This window comes from Pholcus phalangioides, unplaced genomic scaffold, assembly GCF_987345545.1.
Source record: "Pholcus phalangioides strain wild (caught in Gottingen) unplaced genomic scaffold, Ppha-v1.0 ptg000010l_1, whole genome shotgun sequence".
NCBI classification, from domain to species: Eukaryota; Metazoa; Arthropoda; class Arachnida; order Araneae; family Pholcidae; genus Pholcus; species Pholcus phalangioides.
In genome coordinates, this window is record NW_028301603.1 from 41,094,070 (window position 1) to 41,109,761 (window position 15,692).

The 15,692-nt window shown below is 35.5% G+C and overlaps 2 protein-coding genes across 7 annotated transcripts in view; one reads left to right on the forward strand and one right to left on the reverse strand.

Moving 5' to 3' along the window:
• LOC149081482 (uncharacterized) overlaps positions 1-15,692 on the forward strand; it is a 101,344-nt gene that overhangs the window by 79,199 nt on the left and 6,453 nt on the right. The gene's annotated exons all lie outside the window — the stretch shown is intronic.
• LOC149081485 (uncharacterized) overlaps positions 1-15,692 on the reverse strand; it is a 52,847-nt gene that overhangs the window by 6,399 nt on the left and 30,756 nt on the right. For 5 of the 6 annotated variants that reach the window (XM_089238412.1, XM_089238410.1, XM_089238415.1 and 2 more), the window contains 6 exons: positions 14,076-14,177; positions 12,087-12,188; positions 11,875-11,979; positions 9,371-9,475; positions 7,261-7,362; positions 4,841-4,954 (listed from right to left, as the gene is read on the reverse strand). In XM_089238412.1, the coding sequence (XP_089094538.1) occupies positions 4,841-4,954; positions 7,261-7,362; positions 9,371-9,475; positions 11,875-11,979; positions 12,087-12,188; positions 14,076-14,177 (630 nt within the window). The remainder of the gene's footprint in view (positions 1-4,840; positions 4,955-7,260; positions 7,363-9,370; positions 9,476-11,874; positions 11,980-12,086; positions 12,189-14,075; positions 14,178-15,692) is intronic. The other variant, XM_089238411.1, reaches the window with a different exon arrangement.

The following is a 15,692-nucleotide window of genomic DNA, read 5'->3' on the forward strand; positions in this document are numbered from 1 at the left end:
AATTATTTCTTTCATTAATGCTGAAATTATTTCTTTCATTAATGCTGAAATTATTTCTTTCATTAATGCTGAAAATATTTCTTTCATTAATGCTGAAATTATTTCTTTCATAAATTCTGGATTTATTGCTTTCATTAATGCTAAAATTATTGCTTTCATTAATGCTGAAATTATTTCTTTCATTAATGCTGAAATTATTTCTTTCATTAATGCTGAAAATATTTCTTTCATTAATGCTGAAATTATTTCTTTCATAAATTCTGGATTTATTGCTTTCATTAATGCTAAAATTATTGCTTTCATTAATGCTGAAATTATTTCTTTCATTAATGCTAAAATTATTTCTTTCATTAATGCTGAAATTATTTCTTTCATTAATGCTGAAATTATTTCTTTCATTAATGCTGAAATTATTTCTTTCATTAATGCTAAAATTATTGCTTTCATTAATGCTGAAATTATTTCTTTCATTAATGCTGAAATTATTTCTTTCATTAATGCTGAAAATATTTCTTTCATTAATGCTGAAATTATTTCTTTCATAAATTCTGGATTTATTGCTTTCATTAATGCTAAAATTATTGCTTTCATTAATGCTGAAATTATTTCTTTCATTAATGCTAAAATTATTTCTTTCATTAATGCTGAAATTATTTCTTTCATTAATGCTGAAATTATTTCTTTCATTAATGCTGAAATTATTTCTTTCATTAATGCTGAAAATATTTCTTTCATTAATGCTGAAATTATTTCTTTCATAAATTCTGGATTTATTGCTTTCATTAATGCTAAAATTATTGCTTTCATTAATGCTGAAATTATTTCTTTCATTAATGCTAAAATTATTTCTTTCATTAATGCTGAAATTATTTCTTTCATTAATGCTGAAATTATTTCTTTCATTAATGCTGAAATTATTTCTTTCATAAATTCTGGATTTATTGCTTTCATTAATGCTAAAATTATTGCTTTCATTAATGCTGAAATTATTTCTTTCATTAATGCTGAAATTATTTCTTTCATTAATGCTGAAAATATTTCTTTCATTAATGCTGAAATTATTTCTTTCATAAATTCTGGATTTATTGCTTTCATTAATGCTAAAATTATTGCTTTCATTAATGCTGAAATTATTTCTTTCATTAATGCTAAAATTATTTCTTTCATTAATGCTGAAATTATTTCTTTCATTAATGCTGAAATTATTTCTTTCATTAATGCTGAAATTATTTCTTTCATTAATGCTAAAATTATTGCTTTCATTAATGCTGAAATTATTTCTTTCATTAATGCTGAAATTATTTCTTTCATTAATGCTGAAAATATTTCTTTCATTAATGCTGAAATTATTTCTTTCATAAATTCTGGATTTATTGCTTTCATTAATGCTAAAATTATTGCTTTCATTAATGCTGAAATTATTTCTTTCATTAATGCTAAAATTATTTCTTTCATTAATGCTGAAATTATTTCTTTCATTAATGCTGAAATTATTTCTTTCATTAATGCTGAAATTATTTCTTTCATTAATGCTGAAAATATTTCTTTCATTAATGCTGAAATTATTTCTTTCATAAATTCTGGATTTATTGCTTTCATTAATGCTAAAATTATTGCTTTCATTAATGCTGAAATTATTTCTTTCATTAATGCTAAAATTATTTCTTTCATTAATGCTGAAATTATTTCTTTCATTAATGCTGAAATTATTTCTTTCATTAATGCTGAAATTATTTCTTTCATTAATGCTGAAATTATTTCTTTCATTGATGCTGAAATTATTTATTTCATAAATTCTGGATTTATTTCTTTCATTAATGCTGAAATTATTTGCATCATTGATTCTGAAATTATATCTCATTAATTCTGGAATTATCTCTTTCATTAATTCGAGAATTATATCATCGGTGCTGAAATTATTTCTTTCTCATTTATTGTTTTAAATTCCTATGGATGCTATAAGAAAATAACGGGGGGGGGGGGGGGAATTGTGTTTGTTTCACCGAGTCACGTGATCTTCCGACGAAAGATGTTGGGGGACGCCGTTCTCGGCATTGCCAAGGCGGAGACGGCTGACGTCATACTCCTCCAATAATATAAGTTCGATGTACTCAGACTGTTAGGTACTTACACTTCCGCCTCACTTGGTAGTAAATTGCCCATAGATGGCGATAGAAATGAGTTGTGCTCGGTTTGAAAGAAAGAATAGGGCTTTTTCGTGGACTGTTTTTTGTGCCTTGCGACAATGCAGGGCCCCCTACCGCCTTCGGAAATTTTGAAATTCTCGTCCAATTCAAGTATGGAATCCAGGGTTATAAACCCTGTCGCGACTCAAACTTAGGTTGCGGAAGGGGGGGGGGGATTTTTATGTGGGTCACACAAATCCACATTCAGTCTGGTAATAAAATCATCTTTCTGCGCCATTGGTTTTAGGGCATATAAACGGTTTCGTGTCTGGGCTGAGAGCCAGACATTTTTCGGGGCCGCCTTGAGGCAACAATTTTATACTAGTGCAGTGGAACCTCTTCTAACGGACCCTTTTCCGAACTCCGCGTTCGTGTGGAATTGGACTTTAATGTATTTCACTCCCCGTTAGCGGACGGTAAAATCAGGAAGAACTCAATTTTTTTTTTTTCAAATTTCAATTTATTAATTTTTGGTCATAAACGGAAAGTGAATTTATCAAATTCAACTGATATTACGTTTAATGCATGCGCTCATGTTGGTGAATGTAATTAATTGCTGAATTAATTGAACATAACTATGATCCAAAATGGTGAATTCGAATATTAATGTAGGTTTTGTTTCTTGATGACGTGTCGAGACGATTGGTGATTATTAGAGCCCGGATTATATGCACTTAAACAGTGGCAAAATATGCTCTCAAAATATGCAAATATGCACTTAAAAATTTCAAAATATATACTATCTTTACACACTTCCATATTTTTTATGGGTATCTTTTTTCAGCCATATCGTTAGGCAATTTTCCTGATGTGGCCTTTGTGTTTGTATATAAAAAAATCCTGAAAAAAATTAAAAATTCCAAAATTTGTGCCAAAAATGTTAAAATATGCGTTAAAAAAATTACTATGCAAAAAAAAAATATGCGTTAAAAAAATTCATATGTTCTATTTGTTAGTGCATTGTTTGTTGCTAATTCACAAAAAAATATCCCCACATATGTGCAAATAACTTCTTTTTTAATATTTAATATTTAATATTTTATAATTTCAATAATATTTTTTTATTTAAGCATTTTTAATTTCTAGTTAGTCGTGGCTGTCGTGTTTAGTAACGAAATACCAGTAAAAAAGAATTTCGAGGCTATTTCTAAAAGAATTGAACATTTTAACAATGTTACAATTTGTTACAATGAAACAGTTTATATCTGGAGAAAAAACAATCCCACCTGCGAGATAAAAAACCTATGTTATGAAAATATTGTGAGCAATATCCATTTCAAAAACTATGTAAAAGTGTGTGATTGAGCTTCTAAGTAAAAACCTTCACAAATATGTACTTATTCAGAAAATGCTATGATTTTATGCATTTATATGCATTAATGCTGAAAACGGCCAAAATCCGGGCTCTAGTGATTATGCATAACCCCGCCCGATATGGTTTTCTCTCGGGTTTTAGATGGAACGCTATTTGTTCACGGCTGGAATGTCGGGTAATATCAAATACTGTAAGTATTATCTGAGTTGGGCTAGAATCTCTTCAAAATGGAAAGTTTATTAAGGTAAAAGCTGTCTATATAATAGAAATGATGTGTGTCCTGTTCTCTGTGGACCCACCATGACGGTTTTAGGCCAGATTATGAATATTACATTTATGATGCTTGTAAATAGACTGTGACACCAACGCATCATCAACTACAAAAACAAACAATGGAATTTTTATTTTTCATTGTTGCAGACTCATAAAATCTTTCTTTTTTTTTTTTTTTGATCATTTCGAATTAGTTTCCTCCATTTTGCATATTTTATTTATTGCATATACAGTCGAATCCCGTTTTAACGAAAATTTCGTGTCAGCGAAGACATTTCTAATCCCTCCAGATAAGTTTACATAGGAACAATGAAAATACTTGGAACTCCTTTAGAACGAAATTTCGTGATAGCGAAGTGATTTTTCGGGTCTCTTGGAGTTCGTTATAACGGGATTCGACTGTACTTCATATGGCATATTGTATTTTCATCTTACATATTACATCACGAAAATAATTTTTTTAATGCCTTTCATGCATATAGTTATAATATTTATTTTTAAATACGATGCACTTGTAAATGCAGTGACAAAGAATCAAATTTCATAGAAATACAGGTTTTCGGTTTCTACCATGTTTCAATTTGGAATAATCGGAAAAATAAAAGTGGTACCCCATGTTACCAAAATGTATATCTCCCTGTGTAGTAGGAAGGTACATTATAATATAAATTTTCTCTCACGTATATATTATATACGCGAGAGAAAATAATCACTTAACAGGCGTTTTTAGTGAAAGGACGGAGATGGGAAAAAGAACAACTTCCATAAAAATTATTGCGCCGAAGCTTCGGAATGACGAAAAAAAAGAGGTGAAGAAAACACAGAGAGCTGGAACGTGTGTAATTCTGTCATTTACGTTCGGACGGGATATCTCGTCCCTGATCGTTAAGGGGTCAAAAGAAACATGTGCACGAAAAGTAACATGTTTGGCGTATTGCATTGACATCATAATAATCGTTTCCGATCTCGAAGCACAAAAAAATCCAGAAACAAAAAAAAAAAAAACATTCTGTAACAAATACTAAAACTGATTTGAAATCGAATGAATAATGAAAATACGACGTACCTAAACATTTTGTATCCGTATCATGGGGATGCGCTGCGTTCGGTTTGCAAGTGCACTTCTTCGTACCCCAGACATCCAAACTACACCTCTCAGAGAACAACCCACAATAACATTCTATTAATGATGCAAGTAAAAATTAACGAATCAAAAACAAAAAAAACAATTAAATCAAAGCATGTACAGGATGTTGCCTTGAAGTGGCGACAAATTCGGAGGGGCGATATTAGGCACCAAGAGGAACAAAAATTGGCATGGACCATGTTATCGCAAACCACGTTTAGTCGGGGAAAATCGCAAAAATACTTATGAAGGGTGTGGCGTCGAGTGGGACAAAACAAGACAATAATAGATAGAAAGAACATTCATTTTGACAGCATGATTACAGAACATACTGTGATGTACAAAATAAGGTACAATAACAAGTACAAAATGTGCTGTAATAATTTCTCTTCGTCTACTCTCTGACACCGAACTGCGCTGTATTGTAATCCTGCTGTCAAGTAATGGGTTTTTTGTACTTTGTGAATTTTACCTTTTTGTACTTAATAGTGTACTTTGTTTTGTACACCTCATGTGCTGTGTTGTAATCATGCTGTCAAACAAATGTTTTTCTACTTATTACTGTCCTTTTCGTCCCACTCTACGTCACACCCTTCATAAGTATTTTTGCGATTTCCACCGACTAAACGTGGTTTGCGATAACATTGTCTATGCCAATGTTCGGCAAACTCATTAGTCAACAGAGACAAATATCAACAGTACAACAATTGAAATTTGTTTTGAGAGGCAATTTTTTCAAACTTAAACTATATAGGTAGGTGCATTGTTATTAACTCAATTAATTAAAGTACTCCTCAGCTGGACTTTGCTAATAACGTCCTCGATCTGATTGGGGTCGACCCTATCCACACTCGTCTTGTATACTTTGTTTCGTCTATCATCTTTCGTTCATCCTCTCTGTAGGTGTGTCCAAACCATCTCAACATACCTTTCTCAAACCTTAACACTACATCTTCTTTCACTCCACAACGCTCCCTAAAATTAACTTAATAAACTGTTTATTAAGTTATAATTTTTACTTCTTCTTTTGCGGATATCTGGCTTCTCTGGGAAATGTGCGGAAGACGGGCTCACTGTAAGCTCGTCCGACGAGATGTTAGCCGGAGGACGTCGTCGATGAAAGCCCAAGGCACTCCATCTTGTGGGGCAGAAGCCCCCAGGAGCATCGTCTTCGGATGGTCGCCCCTGGTGGATTGCTTCAGCAGCGATGACTGATGTTTGATACAGATGGAGAGAGGTGGCCACGGGAGATTCGTCATGAGAGATGATAATCCAGGAGCGTCGTCTTCAGATGTGTGGCCCCTGGTGGATCGCTTCTAGCAGTGTTGGCCGACGTTGGTTGGAGAGAGGAGGCCTCGGGAGGATGTTGTGAGAGGTGGTGGCCCAGGGACATCGAATTCTATGATCTGGCAGGGTAGAGGTTGACGTTCCTTACTTTGGAAAACATTGCATGTCCCCCCCCCCCCCCCATGTTCTGAGAGGAGACTGGTATTTTGAGTCGTACCACCCCGAGTACCTCGTTTTCGAAAACTTTTTCCCGAACTTCCCAGTTTCGCCCCGGAATCCAGTTTTGATTGGTCGCGGAGGTGTGACGTGACATCAGCATCAGGCTTTCACTCTGTTTTTTCGGCAAAAAAACGTGAAAAAGATGATTCACTTTGGAGGGGAGGAAGCGAGAACAAAATGGCCAAAATGCGTGTCTAAACATGATTTTGCCGGAATCTGGAACTTTTGTGCGCCCGCACGTGGTATTTTGGGGGAGAGCCACACTCAGGGGGGCCAAAGAGCCGCATGCGGCTCGCGAGCAGCGGTTTGCCGCCCTCTGGTCTATGCCAATTTTTGTTCTTCTTCTTTGTATATTTGGGGTCTATATTAAGAATTCATGTTGATATTATTGATATGTAACTTTTATAGCACCTTCGCCGTTGCATGAGAATATCCTTTATTATTTGTCTTTATAACATATTTTATTTATTTTCTCTTAACTATACTATTTTTATTCGTAAAACTATTATCTTTCTTTTCGTATTGTTTTTTTTTTTCTTCCATCATATATCTGAAAATATAATTTCACTGAACTATATTTTGTAAACCTATTCATTGTAACAACCAGTATGGGACATTTATCTCCTTCGTTACCAATAATATCATATACCATGTATTCACACAATTTGTAAAATAAATTGAAAATTGAAATTGAAAATTGATGCCTAATATCAACCCCCCCCCCCCCAGAGTTTGTCGCAACTTCAAGACAACCTCCTGGATTTTACGATAATGTAAACATTTTCCAGACGGGTTCATAGTCGATATTCGTGGGTCTACAGTTCCCAACAAACTTCAAGAATCTTGAACGTTACCTGCACAATAAGAATCCCTTTGCGAGAAGTATCGTTTGCAATGACATTCCTTTCCGGAGCCCTTGAATGAGCAACCGTCACTATACCGTCCACATCTGCAGTCTGAAAGCACACACGCAAAAAAAAAAACTATAAAAACTGGAAGATTCGTAATAAATTAGGGAAATAAGGCGTTGGGAGAACACATATCGGACCAAAAAAATGTGAGGGACAAACAAATTACAGGCGGTTATGATTCGTTTACTGATTCTTCAACATATGTGGAACTTTATAACAGAAAACACCGTCTGGAGCAGGGGTGCACATGCACAACCTTTTTACTCAGCAGGCCAGATATAGTCCACCGATCACGAGAAGAACACTGGCTACGTCATGATACGTCACGTCGGATGAGTCTATTATCCCCTTTTAGGTAAAACAACTGCGTATCCAGAATATCGTACTAGCAACTGCGCTTTTTCGCTTGGCGTCTTTAGCGCTATTTTCGCCTCCGAGAAATTTCATTAAAAGCGCCACGGCAGTGCACTCGATAGTGTCGTGTTTGTGTTACGTAAACAGCGGCTGTTCGACAGTGCCGTCTTAAGTAGCATGGTGGACCCACCCGGGCCTCAAGAGGATAGGAGGGCCACACAAAAATAAGATCTAGTTGAAAAATTTTCCTGAATTTACTTGGTAGGGGCTCATAAAAACCACTTGGCCCTGCTGCTCGAGCACCTACTTATTTCAATGCAAAAATATGCTTTTTTATTCTGCAGAAAGGATCGAAAACTCCAGTATTTCTTTCGATATTCAGTTTCATCCATCAAGCTGAAGCCGAACGCCTACACGTATAATACAATTCCGACTATGGCTCCCAGAACGATGGAGCTGACAAGGCTGCTACCCTGGAGAATTCTTTTTTTTTGTTGTTGTTGCACACTGTAAATTCACTATGGACGGCCGGTGGGAGATTCAAACTGCAGCATGAAAGGACCATGCTTCCGATGCCCTTATGGTGGCTACTCGTGTAATTGTAAGCTTGACAAGCATTGCATATTCAATCTTTTTATTTGTCACCTCTTTGAAAAGATCATATGAGTAGCAGCATCTGTGCAGAAAGTAAGAAAAGACAAAAAGGTGGTAAGAGAAGGTAAACAGAGATAGAAGGGCTGTATTATGAAGGGTTCATTCGAAATTCCGTCAACTGTGCGTCTCTACTCGAGAAGCAAACGCAGTTGTCTATTGACACTATACGTGCTATAAAAGTTCTAAAATTCTAAAACAAGGGAAAGGGGTTTCGCCAATGACTCACAATCGTCCGGGTCAAATCGGCCACCACGAAATATATGGAAAAAACCTCCCGAAAAACCACCTCCCCACGCACATACGCTCATACACTGATTCCCGACAAGCTATAATTTTAATAGCTTTATAGTCGCTGTCACAGGTGGCCTTCTCTTGATGCGGTAAACCGAAGAAAATGTCACATAATTTACAATAGTAATAAACAATAATTATTAATACTGTCTATGTATTAAATAATTCATTTTAAGTAATTTAACTATTATATTTTATTTTGTGTTGATAAAACTTGCCCTCACCAGCACGGCACGTTCTTTCTTGATCCGCCCTGATAGGTGTTAAGGAAACACCAGCGATAACAGCAGCACATTTCTGTACTTGCGAAAGAGGTATCGCAAGCTCTCACCTCTTGCTACCTCTTCTTTTTCAAGAAATTTCGTGATATTTTCTGCGATCTCTTTCTTTCTGAAGAATGAAGAGTCCGCCCTTTTAAGTCACCTTGAAATGCTTTGAAAACAACAAATTTCAAAAAGTTCAAACAAACAAGATCAATATCATACCCGAAGTCTACGAGATGCTGCGCCAGTCTTTTATTCACCGATGTGGGAAACACCCTGTATTTATCTACAGACTATGACAGTTAGACTAGTTGGCTCAGACTATCCAACTATGACAGTTACCATCTATAACGGACGGAGAAATGAAAAGTAGTAGAGAAGGTTTCCAAGTCTTGCCACCAAAAAAACTTCAGTACCTCTCAATGAAGGGATGCCTCACCGTTACATTAGTAATTCGCGAGTATAAGATTCAAGCAAAAACAATTACTCACCCTCACAAACACCATTCTTCAGCGCATGATGAGGCTTACACAGGCAGGTTTTGTTCCCAAACTTGTCGAAATGGCACCGCTCCATGTGATATCCGCAATTACAACCTGATGCAACAGTGAAACAAAATCATTGTGAAAATGATACTTGAATATCATATTATACAGGGTGATTCAGAATCGATCGTTCAAATGGGGTGCAGAGGTAGCGAATTGCAAAAGAATATTATTTCACGCAGGAAAGTATGGTCACGAACACCATGCAGGAAAGATAAATGTGCGCGGGGAAAGGATAAAGTACGAGCAAGTGGTGTGTCAAATGAAATTTATGTTCATCCTTATCGCAGGGTTACAGAAGGTATTTGCAACCATTTATTAGTTCACAGGACCGAGAGCACCGCCGCATTTGACTGCTACTATTTCGCCGCACATGCACTTCGTAAACATTCCCCTGGGGAAGTTCTAAGTAATTGGTATGTGCTGATGTTCTTATGTTCTTTCAGTGTGCGTGTCGTCCCGAAGTTTATTTGTTGTCAGAGTTTTAAGTGTGTCGTGATCTAGTTGTTCTGTCATCTGTCTTCCATATTTGGAAGTTAAAAATTGCAGATGCTTGAATTTTAGTATTAAGCTATGGTTACACTCGTGTCAAGACTGGCCCAATAGTCATTCGCAGATATCTGTTTCAATATTTGCGTTCTCCTGATGCTATGAAGCAGCAGTAGCAGCATAGGCTGGCTACACACTGGCCCAGCCTATCAATATTCCTAAACGAATATTTGGCAAAAGCAAGCATAGAACCGACTTTTTCTATAACGCTCTTCGTGTCGTGACTGTTGGCGTTCTTCGACCAATTTGTGGCCGTACGGATTAGGAGATAGGGAAGGAAGTTGACTTGGGTCGGAAGCTAGAAAGTACTGGTCGTTGTGTTGAACCACCTTTCCAATACCTTCCAGCCTCCAAAATTTGACGATCATTGCCAGTGGTGGCACACTATTTTCATCCTTTTTATGAGCGGCCGCACCACTTTCCCATGGAACGTAATGGGCCATGGCACGAGTGTGTCCATGTCCTAATGTAAGTATCCCACTCGGGGTTTACCTGCAGAGAGACTTTTTTCAAATAGAAGACCACCACTGCCATTATTGCTACTTAACCGTACATGCGCCTCTTAAATAATGGACGATCTGTGAACGTTCTGGAAAATTCCTGGAATCGGTGCGGATGTTGCCGACGGTTACTGATATTCGTGTCTTGATGTTCATCTCGTGCACATTTCATTTCTGTGAAGTCGCCTTGTAGAGAATGGCGATCGGGTGCAGTAGTTAGACAGAAAAGAGCAGGCAGACCATTGACACAAAATACTTCTTTTTTTTTTTTAATAATAACGTGATCGTCACGTATTCCCAAGGGATCGGCATGATCCGTCCAGGGAATTTGTTAGCGTTAGTAAACATCCACGCCCGAACCGGGATTCGAACCCAGACCTGCGGAGTGAGAGGCTAGCTCCCTAACCACTCGACTGCCAGGTGGCACACATGGTGGCAGACTTACATGATGGCACCAGGCTTACACATTGAATATTGAAGGACCAAACAACCCCTCCCCCCATCTCAGAGACAGATATCGAAACGTTCCCAAAGCATGGAAATTTATTAATTTATATTATATAAAATAACAAACAACGATATTTCATATATATATATATCTACAATAAAAAATCTGGAATAAAAATTTGCAATCATAATCATAACCATCATCGTCCACAGTTAATCAGTCTATAATCGTACACTGTTCTTATGTAATAGTCGCACAATAATCTTGCCTTGTATATGATAGAGTCTGGAATTGCGAATTTATCCAATCTATATAGAATATACCACTCTCATTGATTTTTAGAATAAGCGATCACGCTGGAATAAGATACAAATTGTCTTCTATATGGTCGGCGCCTCCATTCCGATCACACCCACCAGTTGTGGATGAAACAACTGATGCTTGTCTTCTTGGGTGAAAATTATATTTTTCATCAGGTGTCGGTGAAACAGTCGATGTGCTTGCCTTCTCGGATATAAATAAAATACTTACACAACATGAAAAATTCAAGAATTTGTCATTTGTACTTCAAAATACGAGAAACACATGACAACACCATTACAACACAAAAGAAAGCTTAACTCTGTCAACACGAATTCGTTAGGGAGGCCACACATAAATACACGCAACATTTTCCTACGTGTATTCGATTCATTAGAAATTTCGCAGAAGGAATGTGCACGAGGTGAATGTACAAAATTAAGTAGTAGTAGTTGGACAACTCTGTATATATGAACAGAAGTGGTGGATACACAGCGCCCTCTACAACGCCACGCGTCAATCGAATACTTTTGCTTTCCCCTACTTCTCCAAATTTGATCGATCGATCCTAATAAAACGAAAGTATCCTCCATAAAATGAAACTTTTTCAATGAGAAATTTATATAATAGTCAAATAGTCTAAATACACATACTTTCACATACTCCATTCTTATCAGAGTATCCATGATTGCAGATACAAGATTTGATTCCCCAGTAATCGAATTTACATCCTTCGCTCTTCTCGCCGCAATCGCAGGCTAGTTGTGAGAAATTACATAGATCATGTGATATTTCAGTGAATAACTTTTCACAAGTGGTGGAAAAATCGGATAAAAGAATGTCCCGCGTATATATCGAAACTCACCGACGCATACGCCATATTTCTGTTCGTACCCGATGGGACACCTGCATACTTTCCTGTCACCTTCAAAATGGCATCCCTCACTCTTGGAACCGCAACCGCAAGCTGCAGCAGAATAAAAATCACAAGAAACATTACAGTCCTGATTCCTGATTCGATTACGTTGTTTTAACTCTTACAGCGTCATTGACGAGATATCTCGTCTAATTTATTTTAGCAATTCCGAGATATCTCGCTTCCTTAAGGCATCCGACTACGTTCGAGAGCACTTTTCTATAAAATGGTATTGGAGTGAACTTTAATATAGTATGTTTTTTACAGGAAGTGTCTCGAAATTGTGAAAACAGTAACAAATTTGTCTACTTCTGCCATTTTCTATGAAAAAGTCATTTGTATGTAAAGTTTGAAGCAAAAATCGCGTAATATTCGAAACACGATTACAAAAAATTTTGTCGATGAAATGTTTTGCAATTTTTCAAAGTACATTTAGCTAGTAATGTTGCAGGTTAGGAAACAAAATTAAAAGTATTGCATGATATGCTCATTAGTCACGCCCAAATACGTTAAAGTACGTGTGCATTTTTTGAAATTTCATCCTTCATTCCGTCTATAAAACACTGCAATTCAAAAAAATATATGTCATGGACGTTAGATTTTAGAGTTCATGACTTCAACAATATATAGTAAAATGTCATATTAAAATTTCTTAATGATACAATGAACAGATTTTTAGAAATCACGTCACAAACTCGAGTAAAATGTCAAAAATGTCATTGTTCGTAATACACGTTTCAAGTTTTCCACACTATAGTGGATGTAACTTCGATTCTAAGCGTCATATAAACAAAACAAGGATTGTTTTGGAACCACAAAGGGCTTTCATAAAAAAATGGAAAAATAAGAATTCATATTTTCTTCCACATAATGACGTTTTCAACGTATTCAGATACTTTAGCCCTTCAAGCGGTTTTTAAAATTTCTTTGACCCTCATTATAACCGTGTTATTCAGTGTAAATCACTGAAACATCTGCATAAAAAGTGTGCCGCCACATCTTTTTTCAACAAGAGTAATTCCTCCCGCTTTCAGCAGGTATTTATGCTACCATCTCTAAGCACAGTAGTGAAAATGAAAAACGAGGAAGAGAAATACTCCAGCTTTTTTCTATTACTTATTAAGTGTTCCCATTTCTATAGTACTCCAAAATGAATGTGGGGGACGGGAGAAACACCATCTCTCTCTTCTTCTGTCATCATATTGTGAACAAAAGCTGGCTCCACCCTCTGGCTGTTGATCTCACCGATTGTGGGGTATGGAAAACATGTTTGCGAACAAAAGCCCTCTACGCAGATCTAACAGAGCTCGCCATTTTAAGGACGCGAGGTATCCCGTAATTGCTGAAATAACAGGTCTTTAAGGACGCGAGGTATCCCGTAATTGCCGAAATAAGAGAGTTTCAAGGACGCGAGGTACTCCCTTCGTTGCTGAAATAATAAAGGTATACAGTTAGGCTACATATCTCTACATTGCTCTGCTGTAAGAGTTGAAACCCTCTTATCTCGGCAATGATGAGTCTAGATAGTGCGTTGTACTTTTTTTTTACAGTTAATCGTGTTTCCCACTCCAACCTGACAGATCAGCGGCTAGTGAGCGCAATAAACTTTTGCTCAAAGTTTGATAACAGAAAAAATAGAGACGGTGCCCCCCCCCCCCCGTGCTTCGTTATAGTATAGGAGAATATCCCTACGGTATGAATAAGAGGGTATTTCTCTCCCTTTTGAGAATTTTGCTATATTGTTCTTTGGAGGGGGGGGGGGGAGGCATAAGCACATGAATGAAAGCGAAAGAAAGTATTCTTCAAAGAACCATGTGTCATTTTATAGATGGTTTTACGATGTCCCCTGTAGCAGTTATAATGCGGATCAGGGAAATTTTAAACACTGCTTAAAGGATTAGAAACCGTGGGTAAGGCTACATGATTAGCATCACTTACAAACGCAAACTCCCCGCTTTGCTACGTATCCAGGTTGGCATTCGCATTTTGTGATGTTTCCTTCTTTGGTGCAATCAGTTGCCTTAGGACCGCAATCACATTCTACATGGAAGATGAACGAATATCAAAGTATTAAACACAAAGTCACTTGCATATGAGAGTGATTGGCGTGAGACCAAACGTTTTGTACGTTATAAACCGAGTTAGCTATAGCGGGGCTCAGCTTCATTATCATTAAATAGGGCCCAGAGATCCGAGTCAAACAGACAGCTCTATATCATTGGAGAATTTTACTTATTGTGTGTGAAAAAGTGAAATTTAATTAAATATGAATTTTTATTAATTCTGAATCTATTTGTTCATCAAATATCTGTACTCATTAAAATTTTGAAATTAATTTTTCTTTGAACATTAATTTGATTAATTCTTAAATTATTAACTGATCAGATATAAATGTTCCTTAATTCTTAAATTATTTTTTAACATAAATTTTAATTAACCTTAGAATTAATATTTTTTCATTAAATGTGTATTCCATTAATTCCTGAATTATTTTATCTTTAAATATGAATTTCCATTGAGATTTAAATTATTTTTTTCATTATGAATTTTCATTAATTCTGAAATTATTTTTTTCATTATGAATTTTCATTAATTCTGAAATTATTTTTTTCATTATGAATTTTCATTAATTCTGAAATTATTTTTTGCTTTTAAATACGAATTATCAATATGAAGTAATTTTTCCCCCTTAAAAATTAATCTTTAATGTATTTCTTGAAATAATTTTTTTCATGAAATTACTAATCTTCAATAACTGTGGAAATATTTTTTGATTAATTATAAATTGTAATGCGAATTACTAAACACTTTTTTTTTTGCATCAGTTTCGAAGTCGTTTCTCTCCTTAGTTCTGATACGTTTCCTAAAAAGTAATTTTTGAACTACTTTCATCAGATCTGAAATACATTTTTCACAGAAGATTATTTTTTTCAGCATTCCTATAAATTCTGCAAAAATCTTCGTGGGTCACGTGTAACAGGCGGGCCGGGCGTTACACACACACAAATCCTGGTTTACATATAAAAATTAAATAATTTCTCTTATTAATTCTGAAATCATTTCTCATCAATTCCGAAACAATTTCTAATCAATTCTGAAACAATTTCTAATCAATTCTCAAACAATTTCTAATCAATTCTCAAACAATTTCTAATCAATTCTCAAACAATTTCTAATCAATTCTCAAACAATTTCTAATCAATATTTCTCTCATTAGTTCTGAAATGTTTTCTTAGAGTAATTTTGAAATTATACTTCTTTCATCAATTATGAAACATATTTCTTCATGTATGTAACTATCACGTTTTCGTAAACAGTCCGTATCAAAAAAGCATCGAATGCCACATGTGGCCCACTGCCCATCCGTTGGTCAACATGCAAAAAATAAATAATATCTCTTAATAGTTCTGAAATTATTTCTCTCATTAATTCTGAATTCAATTCAATCGACAATAAGGTTATAAATGCAGCATTTACGTAATGAAATCATTCCTCAACAATTCTGAAATCATTTCTCGCATTAATTCTGAAATTATTTCTCTCATTAGTTCTGAA